Source organism: Triticum aestivum, chromosome 1B (genome assembly GCF_018294505.1).
Source record: "Triticum aestivum cultivar Chinese Spring chromosome 1B, IWGSC CS RefSeq v2.1, whole genome shotgun sequence".
Lineage (NCBI taxonomy): Eukaryota > Viridiplantae > Streptophyta > Magnoliopsida > Poales > Poaceae > Triticum > Triticum aestivum.
Window position 1 is genome coordinate 455,193,377 of NC_057795.1, and position 22,167 is coordinate 455,215,543.

The window sequence follows — 22,167 nt, forward strand, 5'->3', positions numbered from 1 at the left end:
GGGCGCCGGGGAGTTCGTCGTGCCCAAGCAGGAGGTGGAGGATGCGCTGATCGGCGCCTGGGCACCCGGCGTGCAGGTGCGCATGAAGTTCCTCGACGCCGAGGAGCGCCGCTCCGAGTGGAACAATGGCGCCGTCAAGGCCGTCGAGTCGTCGACCCCTCCATCTGGCGCATGCTCGAGGTACATCTTGCGTCCATACATCCATCTCTCCAGTCAATCCATCCGATCATTGCGATAATTGTCTGGTTGATCGATGGAGTCCACCTCTGTTTGGTTCAGGCATGCTTGCTTCAATTTGTTTGCTCTGCCATTCAGTATGGAGTAGCCCTAGATGTTCACCATGCTAGCGACTCGCCCGTCAAACCGCAGAGATCCCTCGCATGGAGTAGCCCTAGATGTTCTAGGCCACCACCGCCAATCCGGCGAGCCTACGCTGCGACCGTTCATGGCGCCTGGGGGCAATGAACTGGCATTGCGGTCATGGAGGGGAGGCTCAGGAGCAGGGCGACGCTGGCTGGTAGAGGAATTCGAAGGAGCCAGGCCGCCCTGGCGATCACCTTGACTGCTGCGTCGTGCACCAAGTAACGGCAGTGTCCGCGGTGGTGAAGAAGCATACACGGCGAGGCTAATATAAGGTATACCTTGGAGGACGCAACCCCCTGTCGTCAACACGTCATGGCCCGAATCGCCTGGAGGCCGCAACCCCTGCCTGTGCTCCAGATTCACAGTGTGTCCTGACGAACGAGGCGGCAATCTCTGAATTGAATAATTGATCGTTCATCCCGTTCTACCGCTGATTCGCTCGGCGCCACCTCTGTGGTACTCTTGACTGCTTTCACATATCCCCACAAGGTATAGTACGTGGTATCCCACCCCATGTCATGTAATTGCATTCTGAAGCAATTAGTACATAGGAGTCAACCCATAGGACAAGGAGGACCCGGTTATAGATTTTTTTAAGGGAGGGTGTGCCGTGTACGGGAGCATATCTGTTAGTTTGTATCCTATGTTTAACAATTTCGGAAATTTTTGTAGTATAAAAATCTCAATAGTGAGGATACATTGCTGAACGTGATGTGATGTATATGATTTAGTTTATCATTAGTTGTTCTCCTTGCCACTACCCACTAAATTTCAGATCTGCCTTCAACTTCTAATGGTAAATATTCAATTAATTTTAGTCGGCTCAAAAGGCTTCAAGCTTCTTTGTCCATTATTTCCTGTTCAACTTTAAGAAACCTTTTAGTTTGTTTTGTTTCACTTACTTTACTATTCCTTCTTGATAAACTCACCAGGTACTGTATATATCTCTCCCTGGTCACAGTGGGATGGCTAATAATTTCATGCACAACACCACAATAGTAGATATTCGGAGATTTGGAATTGTTTTGCTGTTTTCTTTCTATGAAAGATAAGCATGAATGCAGCGATGGCAAACCTAAACATCGTTGCCAATTTTCTCTTTCACAGAATAGGATGAATGTCACGGCAGCAGCTGCAAACTCCAAGAACGTTATTGTCATGAGGGGCACCAGTTTCAATTGTGTCTTCTTGCAAGCTCCTTGTCAATGAGAGGCACAAGGTCAGTCTGTACTCTGTAGATACATTTGTGATGCAGTGATTCTTCTCTTATGCTAACTAATACATTGATTATGTCCTATGATTCTCTAGGAGCACTAAGAAATTATATGTTTTCTTAAGGGTCACATCACACGAGGAAACTCTCACCCACAGCCATGAAATTTCCAATTGAATCAAATGCAAATTATACATAGTGCTTTTCCAAGCCACAGTTCAACCCCCACTTCTTGCCGCTCGCCTTCAGCCCCAGCAAGACGATTAAATATTTGACCTCAATCCATATATCAGATCTCGTGCTCAAGAAGACGATGGTGAAGAGCATGATAATGATCCAAATGTATGTTAACAATTGGTCCAGTTTAGAAATCTAAACAGGAAAGCTGAGGGGCCATTTAGTTTATACCCAGGCCCACCTCGCCAGAGATGGTGCGTGCAGATATTTTGGCGAACGATTCCCCTGCCCCTGTTTCGCCTGTCCGTGGACGCAGAATGAAAGCAGCGACCAGTTTTTTTTGGCATGACTCCTATAATTGGGTTTCAATCCAAACAGTACCCAGTCAATGCCGAACTTCTTACTCAATATGACTCCTCAGGTTTCATTTGTTGGGGAGGCAGACAGAAACAACGATAACTAATATTTTTTCTTTTCACTCACAATAATATTGTCATCAGATACAATTGCTATCAGGTTAGTGTTTTGTGAGCTTTCATCATGTCCCTTTATGGAACTTTTAAATGTTGATTATCATTTATCACTGCTGCTACTTTATGCAGAGTATTGATGTTTGTACTGAAGGAAGTCCAAAAGTCTTATCAATGCAGGCAAGACACTTGATATGACAAATTTCAAGTGGAAACGAACAAATATTATGCTTGTTCATCGCTTGATGTCTACCCTGACTATTCTTTCATTTGAAACTCGCTAATAACAAGTTTTTACTCTGCTGTTAAAACTGATGTTGCTAATTCGGTTCATAAAATTATTGTCGTTATAATTTGGCGATGTAATACTTTGCCATAAGCCAATATCAAATTATGAAGCATTGCTATAACTTCCAACGTGGTGCTAGAGCATTATATATGAATGTACTTAGTTAAAGGCCATCCAAAGATACACATTTGCAAGGAAACTGCACAATGTCAATACGAATATGAAAGATAATTGAATAAATAACTTTGAAATCTGATCTTTTTCTGATGATAACACAACTTACGCTGATTTCCATAATGAACAGAGAATAGAAAAAGTGTTGTTGCGGCCATGACTTGAATAACAAACCAAATTCACAAGGTCGGTACTGGACTATTGGTAATATATATTCTTTTGGCAGGGATTTAGAAATACTTCACATCTCTTTTTAGTGGATTTTGTGATAGGAGTGAGAGTTGAGAGTGAGCGGGTTGGAGGCTGTGGTTGATTTGTTCAGTTACGAATGTGAGCGGAATATTTTCCCTACTTAAGAAAAAGTGGCAAATTGGATAAGGCAGTCATATTTTTTTGATCAGGTCATACAATATATTTTTTAGGATAGAAGGGTAAATGCATTAGTTTGTTGTTTTAATAGTTAATAACAGACACGGTGGCGTATTAGTTGCATCCCCAACAACAGCCATCATATTTGTTTTGTGGTAATGCATGACATTCAACTGTATGTTACAACATGGCAATGCCTCATGAGACATCGAATTTGCCTTCTTGGCTTGGGGTCGTCATGGGCGGCGCACGCCTCCTCCGCCTTGATGGTCGTGGCGGATCGGCACGAACACGGGAGGAGGGGATCATGACGGAGAGCAAGCGGTTGGTGGGGGCACTCCTCCTTGGTGGTCCGTGGGGAAGTATGGTATGAAGGGAAGAGGGCGCCAGGACGAAAGTGAGGTGAGTCTCATCCGGTTATAAAGTAGAGGGCTCCAGCGAGAAATATTAGGCTATGGTGGGAAACTGAGCTGGAAGGAGAGAGGGTCCGACATGAGGGAAGGGTGCCTCATGGTGTGGGGTTTTGTGTTGTGTTGGGACCGCGTGTGCCACCCTCATGGCGGATAGTTCGGACAACGACATTGCTCCCCATATATGAGATGGATTTGGGGCAGCCTGTACTAAACCCGGGCAAACGTCGGGCCGGGCCGGGCTTGTAAAAGCCCGACCTTCATTTCTCAAGCCCGAGCCCAGCCCGAAGCCTGAAATACTCCCTGTTTTCAAGCCCAAGCCCGGCCCAAAATCAAGCCCGAAGCTCGAAAGCCCGGCCCGAATGCTATTTTTTAGTACGCGCACGTGCAAGCCCGGCCCGAAGCCCGAAAGCCCGGCCTGAAATACCGAAAAATTGAAGCTCGAGCCCGGCCCGAATTATCTTTCGGGCTGCAAAACAAAGCCCGAGCCTGGCCTGAATGTCAAGCCCGACCTGGCCCGGCCCGGGTTTTTCGGGCCGGGTCGTCAGGCCGGGCTGCCCATGCCCGGGTTTAGCCCGGACTGTCCAGTCGGTTGAGTTTTGAGACCGTTGGGCGCCCGTTTGAAGTCCAAACATGCCCGGACGTACGAGGAAGAAATGAGCTTCGACCATAGAGGTGATCTTAATCATTTATTTGATTCATTTATATACATTATAGCCCGTAGCAACGCACGGGCATTCTACTAGTCTACTGTGTGTATGTGTGTGTTCTACAGTTCATACTTGGCCAGAATGTGACCAAGGTTACCTATCAGAATGTGGTGATGATGAGATATGTGTGAACAAAATGGTAAGGTGTGCTACGACTAATGTAGGATATGGAAGGGCAAGTCAATGGGGACAAAATGATGTCGGAATGAGAACCAATGCAGTTGGGGTGACATGAGATGAGTACGCCATCTAGGAAGGAGAGGTGGAGTGGGACCAGGTGATTGCACATAAAGGGGTAAATAGATTGGACAAGGAGACCTGCTATGCCAGGAAAGAAATAATCGAAAGAGCTTGACAGAGAAAGACGATGGACACACATATCGACATGGTTAGAAACTACACACGACATCTTTTTTTAATCAAATGTCACTATATATCTTTTTTATGTCATCACAAAGCAATATTATGCTCCAGCTGCAACGCACGGGCGCTCGTTTAATGTCCGAACATGTCCGGATGTAAGAGGAAGAAATGAGCTTCAACCTTGAAGACGACCTTAATTATTTGTCTAATTCATTTATATGTATTATAGCCCGTAGCGACGCACGGGCGTTCTACTAATACCTACTAATAAAAGCACGCATTGAGTGTGCCGGACTGCCGGGTTCACTGTCGTGTCATTTTTTCAAAATAGTCCCTATACATTTTGGTAAGACAATGATGAAGAAGCTGAACAGACTAAAACGTACGCTTGGGGAGAACAGTTGGGAGATGCATCAATAGTTTGAATACGTGGCTTGCTGGTTCATTGGTGGCTGCATTTGTGGCCAATAATGTAAGTTAGCTGCTGGTTCATGGGTGGACCAAGAAAGTGATGACATGTTCTCATGGGACCAGGTTTTTGTTGAGATGGCATAGTTGCTGGTGTGAATAGTGTGCATGATGAGAGAATAGGTAAAAGTGGGGAGCAACTTGTTAAATGTCGATGCTTCTTTCGATCGAGACATGCTTAGAGACACAGTGGGAGCTGTACTTAGAGATGATAAAGGAAGATTTATTGATGGAGGGAACTGGAAGATGGATTGCTGTGCAAATGTTTTAACACCAGAAGCCATGGCACTACGTTTTGGCTTATTACTTGCACAAAAGGCGGGAAGTAACCGACTTGTTGTTAACTCCGACAATATGGAAGTAATTGACACGATGAAGAATGGAGGACATACAGCGGGAGCGGCGGCAGCTGTGTTTGATGATTGTTATTTTTTGGCTTATGATTTTTCGTTAGTTAGATTTGAACACTGTAATAGAAAGGCAAATAAAATAGCTCATGAAGTTGCTAGAGTAGCCAAATTTTCTGAGACAAGGGACTGGTTTGAGGAACCTATGAACGATATTGTAAATTTTCTTTTAGACGATGTAACCATTATTACTGATAAATAAAGAGGATGTTTTATTTTTTTAAAAAAGAAAGGTATATTTGGCCCGCAGTCCTCAACTGAACCTGAAGCGGTACGAGCGAGAGAGAAAAAAACAAACGCACCCACCAGCACGACCCTTCCTCTCGATCTCATCTGACCTCCCGCCCCGCCCCGCCCCTCACCGCTGTCCGCGCGCCGCCACCGCCTGCCTCGCAGCCACGCCTACCCCTACCCCAAGTGCCAACGCACCCGCGCCCATCCACTATTGGCGACCCGCGGCCTTCGGGACTCCTCCCCGTTGCTTCGACTACGACCTGACAGCCCCGTAGCGGCGTGGGGATGGCGAGCAACAACACCGGCGAGCCGAGCACGGCGCCGCAACCGAATCGGTGGTACGACCTTCGATTGGGGTCCTCCTGCCGCGACCCCGCCCTTACCACCAAGTTCTGCACGCTCCGCTGTAAGATACCGGATCCCCCCCCCCCCCCCCCCTCTTTCTTGTTTAGCACCGTCACCGCCTTTGAAATACGATCCGCATCCGCGATGATGTGGCCACTTGGTGGTCTTTTTTCCCACTTTTCTTTTGTGTTTTCTTTGTGCGTGCTTGTGATGTTGCTCACTTTGTTTATTTCGCAGCTTGTTACTCGTTGTATGGATGGTTGCTTTATCTATAAAGCGGGGCGAAAGCCTATTTCAATATATTATTAGTTGTTTAGTTCGACGAGAGGTAGGGGTTTTCTTCAACCAATTGTTGGTATGGTGTGTGATGCCCGTTTTGGTATTCGAGTTCTGGAGTTCATCGAATCGGTTGCCATAGGGTGTCCTGTTACGATGTTTGGGTTGTGATTACAGTGGAGACGTGTAATTTGTTAGAGGAAAAACAACTTTATCTCTTTTGCATAGGGTCAAGATCCATATATACACAGGTACATGGGAAGAGATAAGTAGGAATCTAGTGCAAAAGGAACTACCAATCACTTTTGTGGGCTTATTATTATCTTCTGCTAATATGTTTTGATCTATGAATTTGTCTTGTTGATCAGATAGCGGTTGTTGAAATTATGGAGTAGTTTGATGTCAATAGCAAAAGAAGCACCGTAAGGTCTTGTACATTGCAAGGTGCTGAGTAAAATAAACCGAGTTCTTCTTAAGCACCAGAGCTTATCTCTATAGGAGGGGTTGCCTAATTAGGCATCTACCCTCTACAAATAAGCACAGGTGCTTAAAAAAAATCTGGTTTATTTCTCTAAGCACCTCTCTTAAGCACCTTGCATTGTACAAGGCCTAAAGATTTAGTTTCACAATTTAGATTCTTTTGGCCAACAATATGCTGCATTTTATTGCATTCATTCATATATAAATCAGCTTCATTTTATTTAGCATTTCATTGTTCTGGTTCAGTGCTCTGGTATAAAGATTTCATTATTTCTTTGTCCCGTTATTGATGGAATTGATTGCAATTATTTCAATGCACTTTGGTTTTATGAAACATTACTACATTAGTATTTGGAATAGTAACGAGAATTGAAACTATAATACATATAATTTGTTATATTTGCTGATTGTATAGTTGTAGAATGTTTATCATATATCAGTAGCATGCATGGTGCATGCTAAGGTGGGTCTTTTCTCATGCATGGTGCCTGCTAAGGTGGGTCTTTTCTCATGCATGGTCACATGTTGAGTTGGCATAGTTGCATGTTAGAGAGAATTAGATATAGTGGCCACATGAGAGCACATGACGAGAATTTTTACCCGGAACCAGTCCGTCCGACCGATTTGGAGCCACCACTGCATTCCACATTTACATGGAATATCCCGCTTCAAGGAACCAACTCATTCCATTCCACCACCTCAACCAAGCACGTGAATAATCTCCAAATCTAGAACTGGCCCATTATATTCCATCTCAGGACCTCAACCAGACACACCCTTATTCTTTTTCTGTTTGGGCTTCCCACTGGTAGTACACAACAGGTGAAAGGTTTATCCTTTCTACTCTCTTTCTAAGTACCTGGAGTTAATTTATTGTTTAAGTGTTTCTTCTTCCTGCTTTCTTTTGTTTCCAAATTTTGGCCTTATATACATATCCTGGTTTTCAATAGGAAGTAGCCCCTTTTCAATTGGAGATTCTGAAATGGCATCACTGAGCGTTACGATTTATCTCAAACCCGCTCTTTTGTAATTATCGGAAGTTATTTTTTCATAGATCTTAACAAAAATAAGTCTTGGGCATTGTAGTTTCTGTAAGGTTGGGCACCTTTTTCCTGTGTATTTTCTTACACAAACAATTTGAAGTGGAGCTCTTATCAGTAGTTTTTGTAGCTCCTTCTGTTTCGTACTACAAGGCCATATTAAAGACATTTCACCTTTTCTTTTCACAAATCCCCAAGAAATAATTCAATTGATTAACCTAAACAGTCTAATTTTGTGTCCCCCAAACTATGTGCAATTGTTTGTCTAAGAAAGTTTCCTCGCTTTGATGGCTTGAGATGGCGGCCATTGTTGGGTTGCAGAGTGGCGAGAGTAGCAAATTGCTATCCTACGTGTTTATCATCCTGCAGTGTCCTTGGTCACGTAGCTTTGTTGAGAATCCAGTGCAAGCACTTTTCCGCTTTAGTTGCCTATCTTCCAGGAATTTCCTTTCCATGTGACAGTGAAACTTTTCACAACTGAGTAGTGTATCATGCTTTTTTCTTTCTGAAATTGTCACGTGCCATGGAAATGCTTTGGGCCTCATATTGATCTTACATAACCTTCTTCTGTTTTCATGCTTCATGTGATCTAAGTATTGAGCCATGGGGTGATGTTTAGGCATTCATTAGTGACATTTAATCTTTCCAATTATTAACTCCATGTTTCCTGAAGTTATATTTTATGCATCTTCTGTGAATTTCTTGCTACACACTTATCAAGGTAAGCATAGCTCATCATTGACTAGGAAGCAGGCAAGCTTCCTCCTCTACACTATCTAACAGAACCGAGTACTCTTGTTGATCCATCAATGCTCATGTGTTCTTATTGTCTTATGGTATCAATCATGTTTTGTTTTGCATTAAATCATTTTTGTTTGTTCGATCTTGCAGATGAATTTAAGCCAGCATCTATTGACAAGACTCAAGCTGGCTCTCTGCAGAAGAGCAAAGATAACCGGGTAACTGTGGAATTTCATAACAATCAGCCTGGCAGGCCAAAGGTGGCATTCGAGGGAAGCCAAGAAGAGTACAAGGATAATGATGGTGTCTTGTTTTTTGATGGTGAGACCTTTCGCTTGGAACGATTGCACCGGGCAGTCAAGAGATTAAGGCATGTCCGGGTTCCGGGAGAGTCAACTTCCTTGGCAGCTACAACTACTGGAATGGGTGAATCTCATTCTCCTCCATTAGCGAAAGTTGGCAAGTTGCCTGCAACGAACAAACCTTCTATACACCCAGTTCCGGTAAGTTCTGTTAGCATGTTACATGCCCTAGCTAAATTTAGGTAATTGCTTCATCATTTGTTCATTTTTAGACCTGGGAAGAAGAGGACATGAGACAATAGGTATCCCGTTATATAATTATAGGTACTTTCTGAACTAACAAATATTAAAGCACATAATGTCTTTGTCCAGAGTTCATTGTCACCATCGATGCTTCATCTATATGTACTTAGAGCAACTCTAGCAGATTCCCTAAATCCCACCTCCCATCTAAAAAACTGCCATTTTAAAGGATTCAGGGTGAAAATTCACTCTAGCAGATTCCCTAACCTGCCCTCTATCCCTTATTTTTTTAGAGTCCACTCTAAAAACGGAGGATATTCCTAATTTTTTACTTAGTTTGGCCAGATCTCGAAAAGCATCGGTCTGAGCCAAATACCAGTACGGCTTCTATCTTAGCTCTGCTCTGGCTGAACAGCTTATTATGCAAAATATTTCTATTCTATCTCAAGTATTCTAAACCAGATCATTTTCCTGCTTTCTCTTCATGCGTGAGCTCCAATACACAGTTCTGCTGCATCTAGCCTGCTGCACCTGGCCTCTAGAGCTGCAATCCTGTGGCCATTCTCAAACAATGTGTCAACCAATTAGCTTAACTACCAAAACTAAATAATTTGGGTGACCATACAAACCAGATCCAAATTATAGACTATCAACACCTCCGTCCGACCTCCAGCAACCAGTACAGAGATGGAACGGACAGACGGATCAGTAACAATCTTATATAGAAGTCGGGAGATACAAGGGAGATTTGGGATGAGAAATCAGCAAGCAGAGGATGGGATGCAGTAGCAGCAGGGGGAGAGGAACGAGAAGTTTGAAGACGATTCATCCATTCGCTGTCATGTGGTGAGTTGCCTCTCCTTCTATATAGGCGATGTTGCAGCATAGCCTTGCTAAGCCCAAGTTTCAATAGCCCATTCTGAAGAGTAGGCCCATGAAGAGTATAGGGGCATGACCCTTGGAGCATGACATTCTCGCCCCCTTAAATTGCGGCTTGTCCTCAAGCTGAGGACGTAGTTCCAAGAAACGTCATATCCGCCGGGATCTCATTGTGTTTGGACAGGTAGACCAATAATGCCTGAACAAAATCCAAGAGCCAGTGTAGCACCATCACACCATCACTCTAAAATCTGAACACAAGCACCAGGGTGGTCAAGGAAGCAACCTTCAAGGCTCAAGCCATGTGGATTATGTCCGAGAAGCATCAGGTCCCAACCTATGTTTTTAAGGCGGTAAGGCGAGGCGAGGCGCTGGGGGGGCGCCTCACTGCCTAAGCGCTGAGGCATAAGGCGAGGCGACGCCTTAGAGACTTGTAAGCAACAGAATTAAGTAGAATTTGGTAGGCATTAAGCAACTAGGCATACAGCCATACACACCTTGCAACTGATTGTTGTAGAGCCCCCATCCTCTTTGCACTTGCTTTTCTCCCCAACAGAATTCTGCATCAACATGAAGTCATGAACAAATATGTTAGAATAATGTATCACTTACCAGTGCACATTCCACAAAAAATAGAAATAAAAGTGAGGCAGCGAACAAAAGTGGAAAGAAAGATAGCAAGTATGAGTGCAACTGCAATCTGCAATGCATGGCATATTACATAACCATTAACCAATTCAAATGACACAAGTCCAGTAGTCCACATAAGACAAACAGAATAATAGATAATTCCAGCATAGCAAAAGGGATAAAGGTGGCCAGCTCAGCTCTCTCATGTCTCTCCACTCTCAAAGGCTCAATCAAAAGTCATCATCATCAAACTCATTGGCATTGGTGTTGTCTTCACCATCTTGGTCAACATTAGTTGGCTCTTGATCGTCATTGCTCACATCATCATCATCCTCAACGTAGTCTGAATCCTCCCCCTCCGCATTGGGCATACTGTTGCTCTTGCTTGTTGTTGCTGTACTGCAGAGGAGGAGGAGCTGCTGGACAGGAGGATGAGGAGGAGCTGCTGGACAGGAGGAAGAGGAGGAGGAGCTGCTGGACAGGAGGAAGAGGAGGAGCTGCTGGAGAGGAGGAACCGTTGGAGAGGAGGGGGAGGAGCTGCTGGAGAGGAGGAGGAACCAGATCTGCTGGAGAGGGGCCACTGAAGAGAAGGAGGGGGAGGAGTGTGTGGATTGGGGGCTGTTTCTCTCTCTCTCTTTCTCCCCTCTTACCTGTTGGCGCCAACATGATTCCAGTTTCCCGCCAAAACTCTGTTTCCCGCCTAAAACAGCTCCCCTGCCTGCCTGGCAAGCTAAGGCGTCCAAAATGGACTAAGGCAACGCCTCGGACGCCTAGGCAGACGCCTCGGACGCCTTATAGCTTAAGGCGGACGCCTTAGACACCCACCTAAGGCGAGGTGGACGCCTTGCCCTCGCAGGGCGCCCTGACGCCTAAGCGTCGCCTAGGCGACGCCTTAGGGACGCCTTGAAAACAGAGGTCCCAACCATGTTCTGTTCCAAAGGGCAACTCCAACATGTGCTTATCTGCACTTGCATATAGGCACTCGTTCCTCATTTGCAATGGTGCCCGACAATGAAGATTCAAGATTCCATCATCCCACTTAGGAAGCACTCACTGTACCACATGAAATGGCAAGGATGAAACCTGGGAACTCCATGGAGTGCAAAAAGAGGTGGGTTGCATGATCGCGTTGTACCTGTAACATCATATGGTATCAAGGAATTGTTGTTGATTCCAAACTGATTTTTAGTAGCTGTAGCTGCACCAGAGTTCCGTGATCCCAACACTTTGTTGTCAGTTGGTGGGCCTGAAGCTGCAGCGTGAAACTGTACTGTGTTTCTGCACATGTTGGGTACAACCATACGCTCAGGGAGGCGAGGATGCTGCTCTCTGTAGTGGGAAATTTTTTCATCATTGTAAATAGTGTCATGAGTCCAGAATAATGCACAAGCATCAGAATGATTTGTGCAAGACAATGTCATGAACATGCTGCAAGTATGCTCCACCATTTGGATGTAAACCCTAATAGGAACATAATTAGGCATCCTGGTATCCCAATGTTTTGCAGCCCCCAAATGCGGAGTAGCATCAAAATAGGATTAGCTGGCTGTAGACATGGAAGAGTGGACCACCAATTCGTTAGGTGCAGCACGTTGCCTGTAGGTTCATAAAATGGTGTAGAAAATGCATTCTGAACAAACCACCAAAATAAAGGCATGCCTTCACAACAACCATTGATTTTCCACGAGGAACCAAACTGCAACTCCATGGTTATCCCCATAGATCATGTATGTGCAACTCCCCATGGGGCGAAGTACCCAAGCCACGACTGCTACCTGGAGCCATGTCCGCCTGGCGCGTCCCCGTGACCATGTCTATGCCCACCATTGCACTTTGCATTGAACTGGCCGACCACGGCCAGTAGGACCACTATTGGGTGCGCAGTCACTGCGATCTCCAGAGCCTGGGCAAGGAAAAGGCGGGAGCGCACTTGGGTGAACGAGGGCAACACCGTCGTCGGCTGGAGGATCACGAAGGCCTCTCAGCTTTTTTTCGAGCCCGTCAATCATCTGGAGGGTGAGTGTAGTTGCTGATCGGTTTGCCCAAACCCAGGAGGGCCATGGCGACGTGTTGCAGACAACAACAATAATCATTGAGGGAGAGGTCGCCGAGGACGGTGGCGTGGAACTCTTGGCCCAAGTGCAGCGTGCCGCCGGCCTGGTTGTCGAAGTACTCGTGTAGTCAGGCCTAGATCATGTAAGCTGAGGATTCCGGCAGAGCGACTACGTCGATCAGGCCCCCTCGATGGTAGAGGGACCACAAGACGATGTTGTTGTCCATTTCGGGATCAATAAGGCGGTTGGCATGCCCATGCCGAACATGATCCTGCACATGGTGGCGAGCGTGGAGGAAGTTGATGGAGCTACGCCATTGGGTGAAGTTGAAGGCGTCGAGGCCCATCTTGAACTGGATGAATCCCCCGAGGTCCATCAAGGAGAGCATCATCAGTGACCGAGGCACGGGGCTGGGCAGCAGAGGCGAAGGGGCACCAGATGCAGGAGGGAGGTTCCCGGCTCCAAACTCAGGACCAAGGTCGTCGCTTGCTTGGGAGGTAGGACCGGGGGAGGAAACAACAGCGGCGGCAGTGCCGGAGGTCGACATGGGAGAGGTGGGACGAGAACGTGGCTTTGATTACCAAAAAGGAATATGGAAGTGCTTGATATATTTGTTAAGTTATTGTACATGATACATATGCAGGTGAGATCCCCTACATGCAGGGCACGATTAGGGGAGGTAGCGATAGGCTAGATCGCTTCTGAAGACTAGGACATACTGTTACAACAGAGGGAGCGAGGCGTAGCTGCTTGATTGGGAGTAGCTTTGCCAGATAGCCGCTGGGTGTACATGGCCAATCTGAACGGGGGCGAAGCAGCGGGCGGGAGGAATCACAATACATTGATGATGTAGGCGGGAAGCAACAGTAGAACTGTTCTGGGGACCGGTTAGAGAAATTGGTCGGAGGAGACCGAGGAAAATGAGATCGAAGCAGGGTAGTTCAAGATGTGAACGACATGATATGCCGATGAGATTCTATCAAAATGGAGAGGCGGATACCGATTTTTTTCCAATCGGAGGCTGAGTTGCGGCACACCCACCCCCCTTGAAACCTGGGTTCATGATACCATATGGGAATCTGGACCAATATGAATATGTAAGGAGACTTAGACCAATACTAATACTCTTTAACATGTAGTACCACGTAGAAATACTCGGAAGTAACGGGGATAGGAAAAATAGAGGAATTTGAGTGGTAGGAATCGAATACTTTGGGATTTTGGTTGGAGTTCTTGACTTGGAGTTCGAACCTAGTTATTTTGCTTGTGCCGCTATTGATAGTATGGTTGTCCTTAGACTCATTGTGCATTTTGGGTTCACCAAAAGCCTTTAAATTACATGCATGAGCTAGGAGGCAACCACTTGGTAGCACAAATATAGGGGTCGGCAACGATGTTTCCACTTAGGGGGCGTTTGGTTTGCTGGCCATCCATAGGTGGTTGAGGGATAGCCAGATTTTCAGATGGTACCGCGCGTTTGGTCGAGGGATAGAGTGGCTAGGGATAACCAGGTTTTCAGAATATTCTCGTCAAAAGCTGGTTGGCCTCGTCCGCGAAAATCTCGCGGATGATGGCAGCCACCCGCGCTCGTCACCTGCCGAAGTGTTTACTTCTTATCTCTCCGCCCTCCCTTTCTTTCTCGCTCGCGAGCGGTGGCGGCGATTTCGCATCAAGCGGCGGCGCGTGAATGGCGGCCGGCAGCGCGGTGAAGTAGGTGCTGCCCCTCTACTTCTCTACTTTTTCCATTTTTCTCGACGTGTGGGTGATCCGCCAGCGGTGGCAGCGTTTGGTGCTGCGTGCCCTCTCTTCCTGGTCTCTCTCTCTCTCTTCCTTGGATCAACCGTGGTGGAGGACAGTGATCGACGTACTCATGACGAACAGCTCACGAACACAGAAGTTCGCCGCACAACTGGCTTGCGGCTTTGCTGTTATCCTTCCCTTGTTTTCCTTGCGTAACGGACATGCGATCCGGTCACCAGGCCCTCGCTGAACGTGCCATCCCACGTCCTATGGATCAAGGCCACACATGCAGCTACTGGCCCGCCGTAAAAGAAGCACGACTCGGCCCTACTACTACTACGCAAAGAAAAACAAACTAACGTGACACCATGCAAGGTCGTCACACACAATAGGGCTATATGATGCATTTTAAATAGCGCCAATAAAAAGTCACACTTTTGCCTTAGTTCAACACTAATCAGTTCAAAAGATTGCCAACATCCTTTGGAACTGCACAAGACAAGTCTTATGTTTGTGATTTGCTAAAGTAAATCATTTATTACTTAGTATTTCAATTTCATCGTGCTATTTTATGACATACCCAAATATTGATTGCATTTTTAACTGAACCTTGAGTTGCTTATGTAAAATACAGTCCCGCTGATTGCTGTGTAAACCGTAGGGTCCTATTTGGAATATAAGATCTCCATCATTGTGCATAGGAATTTCTATTCCATGGCAATAGGTACTGTTGTGCTGTTTGGTTTGCACTTTGCAGGAATCAATCCAAAGGAACACTGTTGCAGACCATAGGAACAACGTGGTTCCCTCTAATTTCACCGGAATTAAGGCCCGAGCTCTTGTTTTGTGGAAGTCCAAAAGACCAAGATAGAGTTCAGATCCCACAAATGCAACTTTTGTTTCTCATGGGCGTGGTTCAGGGTTGAGGCGTGTGCAAGTGTAGTGTGCACGTGCGCCGGTGCATGGCTTGTGTCTAGGCAGGTCGGGGGTAGTGCATGGGCTGTCCTCCTACAATAATTGCATTGGATCTTGGGGATAGGATGGCTGGTTCACAAAGACCATGCTGAAGAATAGGTGAACGTTAGACCACTGGTGCATAGATGGTGCTGCCTGGATATCTATGTTATGGTTGTTTCTTTTGCTCAAAGTTAATTACCCTTTACCATTCCTGTGTGTTGGCATTCCTCTGTTTCAACCGCCAGTTTCTTTCATGTTCCTGTGTTTTTCCTCTGTTTTAACACCTGGATTCCTTTCCCATTCCTGAGTATTTTCCAAATCAGTGTTTTTGGTTCCCTCCGTCTCCATTCACATGGCACCCTTGTTTTTCGTGTTTGAACTTTGACCATCAGTTTCACCAGTAATAATTAATTATATGAATTATATGTCATAAAGCTTACACCATTGGTAACTGTTTTACTACAAATTGGACGGTATAATTTTTGTGACACATAATCCACACTTTGTCAAATTGATGCTCAAAGTTGAACCTCGAAATATGTGTGCGCCATGTTAATTGGGACAGAGGTAGTATTGTTAGTTGAACAGTGATTCCCAGCCTCCCACCCATTGCCACTACAGCACTATTCACAAAACCATTGCTGCATCATCTACTCGTTGTCGTGCCATTTCACGCTCACCTCCTACAATGCCGCAGCCGTCCTCCTGTATTGCATGTTGTGGCACAAATCCTCCTTTCTCTCGCAGATGCACCTCATAGGCCTGTGCACGCTAGTTCATTTGACTGAGTTTATATTCAAACTGCATCAAGTAGTAACTGCACTTGCACAATATTTATAACACAATATTGTATCGTGAGTTTGTGACTAGATTTACCTGCAAATGTGCATCAGTGCGCCCTAAATTCATAGTTAAAATTGTCAGATGATGAATCTGTGGACATGGTTTATACAAGTATTGTATGGAATCTTTGCCGACCTTCATGATTTGATGTTGTACAATTTCAGTCTAATACTAGATATTTCAAGAGGCCCTTGTATCTAATCATGATTCTGACTATCCTGCAGGTTGAGGTTGAGCACATTGACATTGGTGAACCTGAAAATCCAGGTAACTGCTTTAATCTGCTTATTCTTGTATATGTTCATGATGTGGAAATTAAGTTATTTAGTTTCTTTTACTGTCTTGAATACGGGCCTTTTTGATTCTAGAAGATCCTTTAAGTATATTTTGTAGGATTGTATTGAACGCTGGCAGGTAAGTCTGTCATTGCAATTTGAAGTCCTGTTTTTCAGGTTTTACTTTCCTGAGATAGGCTAATTCACTCCTTTGGTCTTATTTAAATCTGTAACTTGTTGTGGCCCTGCAATGTTGTTTCTTTTATCGCCCCTCAAATGTTTTTGTAGAAGAAAACGAGCCATGCCAAGCCCAAACAGTTGCACATGAGTATTTGGATAAGTAGCATCTGTTCCAAATGCTGTCTTTGCGTTTACGGGATATTGGCATACCTATTCGTGATAACCTCAAATGTTTTGTTATAAAAACCAAGTAGCATCGTTCCAACGTTTGCGGGATAAGTAGCTTATGTATTCTTATGGGTAGGGTTTTTAAGAGGGGGGGGGGGGGGAGGGCTCGTACCCTAAGTGAGGCATCACACAAAGTCTTAATCCTTCTGTGAGATTGCGGGCCACGGAAACCGGTGCAACCTATGAGATTGCGGGAGGAAAAACCGATCGGGCGAGGTGGACCGATGAAATTACGATGGTAAGAAGCAATAGCCCCTTTATTAATAAGTATAGTTATAGCTTAATACCGAAAAAGGCTTTCGCACCGCTTTATATATAAAGCACCGAACATCAAGCACCCAATACAAACACACGCCACCGCAACACACGCACACATCCATGGCAAGATACATAGACGTTGAGCGCAGCAACACCACCCCTAGCACTACCACCACGAAGAGATGAAGCTACATATGACGAACCATGTGCTCCAAGGCGGCGCCTTCAAGAAGGGTACGACACCGGAGCGCCGCCACCACCCGATCCAAGGATCAAAGTTTCCCCTGGAGCCGCATGAGGGGCAATGAGAACCGCGACGACGCCTTCAAGAAGGAAACGATCTTCGCCGCCGCTGGTCCGTCCGAAGATAGAACAAGTTTTCACCTCGGCCAACACTCAACGCCATCGAATGCCACACCCCTACAACCACGCCGCCCACACGGCCATGGTGACCGGGCAGCGCCAAGGCATAGGCTCCGCCCAAGAGCACCGCGCTACCACCACCAGGGCCGCCGCCCCGGCATCCAAGACCTTGACACCACCTCACCCGAGACCCGCCGCAACCCCAACGAAAGAGACGGGCGGAAAGGTCCCACCTTTCGCACCCCTAGGCGACCCCTAGCGTCGAGACCCAATAGGCCGGCCAGAACTGGCATCCACCGACCCGTCCTGCTGCCCCGAGCGCGAGACGAGCTCGGTCCTGTAGCACCGAGAGGGGGACGAGCTCGGTCCTGCTGCACCGTTCGCGAGACGAGCTCAGTCCTGCAGCACCGGGCGCGAGACGAGCGGTGGACCGCAGCTGGGAGAGGACCAGCCCTCTGATGAGAGTAGCGCCCAGGCGACGAGGAGATGGAGCGAAGGTCGAGACGGTCCGCACGCAGACGAGCCGACGCCGTAGAAGCCGGCTGCTGCCGCGGGCAGATCCGTCGAGCCATCGTGAAGCCGCCACGACACCGGGAGGCCACCCGTCGGACCTCCCCACGCCGCCGCCCATGGCCGGAGCAGCGGCCACGCCCGGCCGATGACATAGCAGCCATGTGGTATCCACGTCATCCGAAAGCACTCGTGGAACCACTAAGGTCAAATGTGGACTGTTTGAATAGTTCAATGTTGCGTTTCAAATGGTTTTGGAGTTCAGGGTTGAAAAGTAAACTTTTGCCTTCCTTGAGCGTTGATAAGTGGACCTTTTCTTTTAAATAATGTGATCATGGTGATTCTTCACCATGCATCCGATGCTACAATCAAGTTTGCCATCCGATTCAAATGGAGCAACAAGAAAAAAAAACCCTTTATACTCTGAAGCGTTGCCAAAGATTGTGTTATTTATGATATGCTAAATTTCTTGATTTGTCGGCCAAGATTGTAATAAATGTTCATTTGCCCCTTGCTAATGACAGGACCAAGAAACAGTAACAGGAGCTCTACATATCAACCAGTCACCACAGACCCATTTTCCTCTTCGCCTGATCCCAATGACCAAGATGAAAACCTAGACATACTCGGTGATGATGACAATGGCTCACCCAATAATATGGCCTCAGCACAAGGGACGTCTTATCGCGGTTTTGACATCAACTTACCAAATCAGCTCGACATGGATGATGAGGTTGCTGATGTTGATGTAAATGACGAAGCTGAGGAGGGACTTAATGCAGCTGAGGCGCTGCGAGCTCAAGTCAATGCAGAAGGACAGCAGGTGGAGCAGGCCACCTCTAGTTCAAGTGGAAGCAGCAGCGGCAGCGGGAGTGGAAGCGGGAGCGGCAGCAGCACCAGTGGTAGTGACGGCAGTGATGGCGATTCACCCAGCTCCGGAGGGGATATTGATATATGAGTTCGGTTTCAGGCTGCTGACCTAACTTGCTGTCTATGAATCGCACTTTAGTTTCCTTCGACCCATATTTCTACTTTATACTAAACCAGTGTCAATTAATAATTAATATGGATAGGAGGGAGCAGATCATTACTAAAGGAGGTACGAGCGATGCTTCACTTAATACTCTTTTATTTATGAGGGATACCAATACGATACCTGCTTCACTCTTACGATACTACTCCCTTAGTCCTATAATATAAGAACTTTTTTGACGCCAATAATATAAAAACGTTTTTGACGCCAGTATAGTGTCAAAAATGTTTTTATTATGGGACGGAGGGAGCAGTAACTACTACGTCCTTTCTGGTTTAGACTAGCCACAGTGGGGGTAACTGGTAACTTCAAGTGGGAGTAAATTCAACAGTAACATCGAGTCCAACTTTGCTTATGTGACAATGAGTTAATGACGATAGAGGTAGGTTAAGTAACTTAGCTAGTTACTGAAACATCACATGTTCCAATGCAATATGAGTCTATGGGGTGTTTGTTTAAAGGGACTTATTGGTGTAGGGACTTAAAAAAGTCTCTTTTAGTCCCGTTTAAACCAAACATGAGGGACTTAGGGACTTAATGTGGGCATTTAGGACTTATGAAAGAAGACCATGAGACAAGAGTCTTTTTGGAACTTTTAGTTGTAACATGGTCTTTTAGTCCATGTTTAGTTCCAGTAACCAAACAGGTAGGGGACTACCGAATTTTTAGTTGGGACTGAAAAGAGTTCCAGGACTTATGAACCAAACATGGCTGATAACCTAATAAATGAAGTTTTGCATGTTACCACATTTATGTTACTACCCATTATGAAGGTAGTAACATAATCTAGTGATGTGTGTATGTCATTCTTCATTGTGGCTAGTCTTATAGGGCTCAATTCAAAAATCTCATCAACCAAAGTAGATGCTGAGTGATGAAATATTTTTTATAGTTTGTAAAATCACTCAATTAATGTACTCGTTTTCCTCAAATAATTGTGTTTACCAATGTATGTGTGCATGAACTACATGCATTGGTCAATTTTTTCTTAATCCTTGCATGCAGTGAATTAATGCACCTTAAAATTTAACATGTTATGGGAAATATCAAATTGAGACTTTAAAACGAAAAATCTAAAATTTTGAGGTAAGTCCTATAAATCGGAAATAAGGGAGTATATCTAAGTTACATTATCGCTGGGCTGGACAACTGAGCTATCATTTATTTGTAACCTCATCGAATGTACCTCTTCATTGAAATATATGTAAATCAACAATAATCTTTTTAAAGAAATTTGAAACTGAACTCAGTTTTTATGACATGGTCAAGAAAAGAATTTCGCTAGTTCAAACAGAGGGCTTCAATGATTTAGACAAAGGGCTTCATGCAAGGGGCAAAGCACACAGACACGATTGAAGCGTATGATTTTAATAGTTTGAAAACGAACCATAGTTTGCCCTAACATGTCAGCTTATTGGGTCAATGTTAGGGCATGGCCTTGATAAAAATGTTATACTCGTAACTTTACCCATGACATGTTGGGTAGGGTTTGGACGCAACCCATGAACATGAAATGAGTGCATATATTGCCAGACGAGTGACTATTTTTTTTGATAATCTCGAGATGGAATTGTAGTACCTTAAAGAGCATCTCTAGTTGCCCAAAAAAAATCCAATTTTTTCGCATCCTTCGACGAACAATTATGAGCTCCAACGGCTGCCCTAAACGCAAAAAATATGTGGTCCCGTTTTAGGGCTGCCCAAAAACCAGTCCCAAGTGATGTATATTTACATCACCCGGCTGCGTGCCCAAACACATGAGCTCTAACAGGTGCCCTAAACGCAAAAATATGTATTCCCGTTTTAGGGCTGCCCAAAATCCAGTTCCAAGTGATGTATATTTGCATCACGCGGCTATGTGCCCAAACACAAAACCGGCTGCCGACCGCGACCTCGTGGCTGAAACTTCCAGCCGCAGCCGCGCATGTGCCTGCTTCCCTTTTCGGCGCACCGTCTTTGCCAAATCTCCCGACTTTGAGTCATAGTATCGTCGTCGCCAATTTTGCAGGCTTACTGCCACCTCCTGCCGTGGCACGCCGCGTCATCGCAGATCTAGCACCCCATGCCTCTCTCTGATTGGCGCATCCGTCACATCGCCAGCACCAAACTCGCAGCCCGCCGCCTCCACCGCCACGAAATCCGGTCGCCTGCGCCCTCGCTGTCACCAAATCCATTAGCGTCGACCCTCATACCACAAATCGACCGCCACCTCTCCTCTCTCCGACCATCGGGAACTTCTGTTGCCGGAATCCACCATGCCACGCTTCGCCGACCAAGGAGCTCCACCAGCTTCCACGACATTCGTCGACGGGACTCCGGCTATTTCTCAGTCGAGATCATGTAGTAGGGCGTGTTGTATTGGCTCAGCACGTATGACTCGTCAGACATCGCCGCCCACGCCTTCAACAAAGCGTGTTTGCCGCTCGAACGGCCAAAACGATACTTGAACTTCTCGGAGATCGAAACTCAGGCAGACGTGGAGCTCATCGGTCCCGAGATAGATATGTAGACCGTCGCGGAGGAGACACAAATTGATGCGGAACATTCTATGGTCATGCCCGTGGACCTACCTACGTCTCCCACGACTCCACTTGGACCAATGACAAGAGCTCGAGCAAAGGCTATCAAAGATAAGGTGAACTCGCTCTCTCCAAACTTATACATTCTTCATGTGAGACATGACTACTACCTCAAGCGGAGACCCTATGCGTGATTAGGTACTTAGAGGGAAGCCACGGAGCAACTACATCCAACGACCAAGACAACGAGGACACCAAGTACAAGGAACAAGAAGAGGAGGTGCCAGAAAATCTCCAGCCACCGGACGACCGAGACTTGTCGGACGTCCGACGCCTGAAGCTGCCTGTAAGTGCATCTAGTGCCACCCCTAGTTGGTTTTGGAGTATTGACGACAAACTTGGTTGAGGGACTAATGTGTTTGTGAGAATTACAGGATAACACAGGTAGTAGTCCCATATTGATTCGGTTTACCTACCAGAGATGACCCCTAAAAATGTGTGAAGACATTGAAGACAATGGTGGTCTTTGAAGATATTCACATTGAAGACTATGACAAGAGAAGACATCACATGAAGACTATGGAGTGCGAAGACATAGTTGTTTCGTAGTTTCCTTTTCTTCTT

The 22,167-nt window shown here is 45.9% G+C and overlaps 1 protein-coding gene across 1 annotated transcript; it reads left to right on the forward strand.

Moving 5' to 3' along the window:
• The first annotated feature begins 5,678 nt into the window (after positions 1-5,678).
• Positions 5,679-19,166, forward strand: LOC123131055 (ell-associated factor Eaf). Its single transcript, XM_044550825.1, has 4 exons — positions 5,679-6,053; positions 8,680-9,032; positions 16,402-16,444; positions 18,516-19,166. Exons 1-4 carry the CDS (start codon positions 5,933-5,935, stop codon positions 18,947-18,949), a joined length of 951 nt encoding a protein of 316 aa, XP_044406760.1. The 5' UTR covers positions 5,679-5,932; the 3' UTR covers positions 18,950-19,166.
• Positions 19,167-22,167: the final 3,001 nt, after the last annotated feature.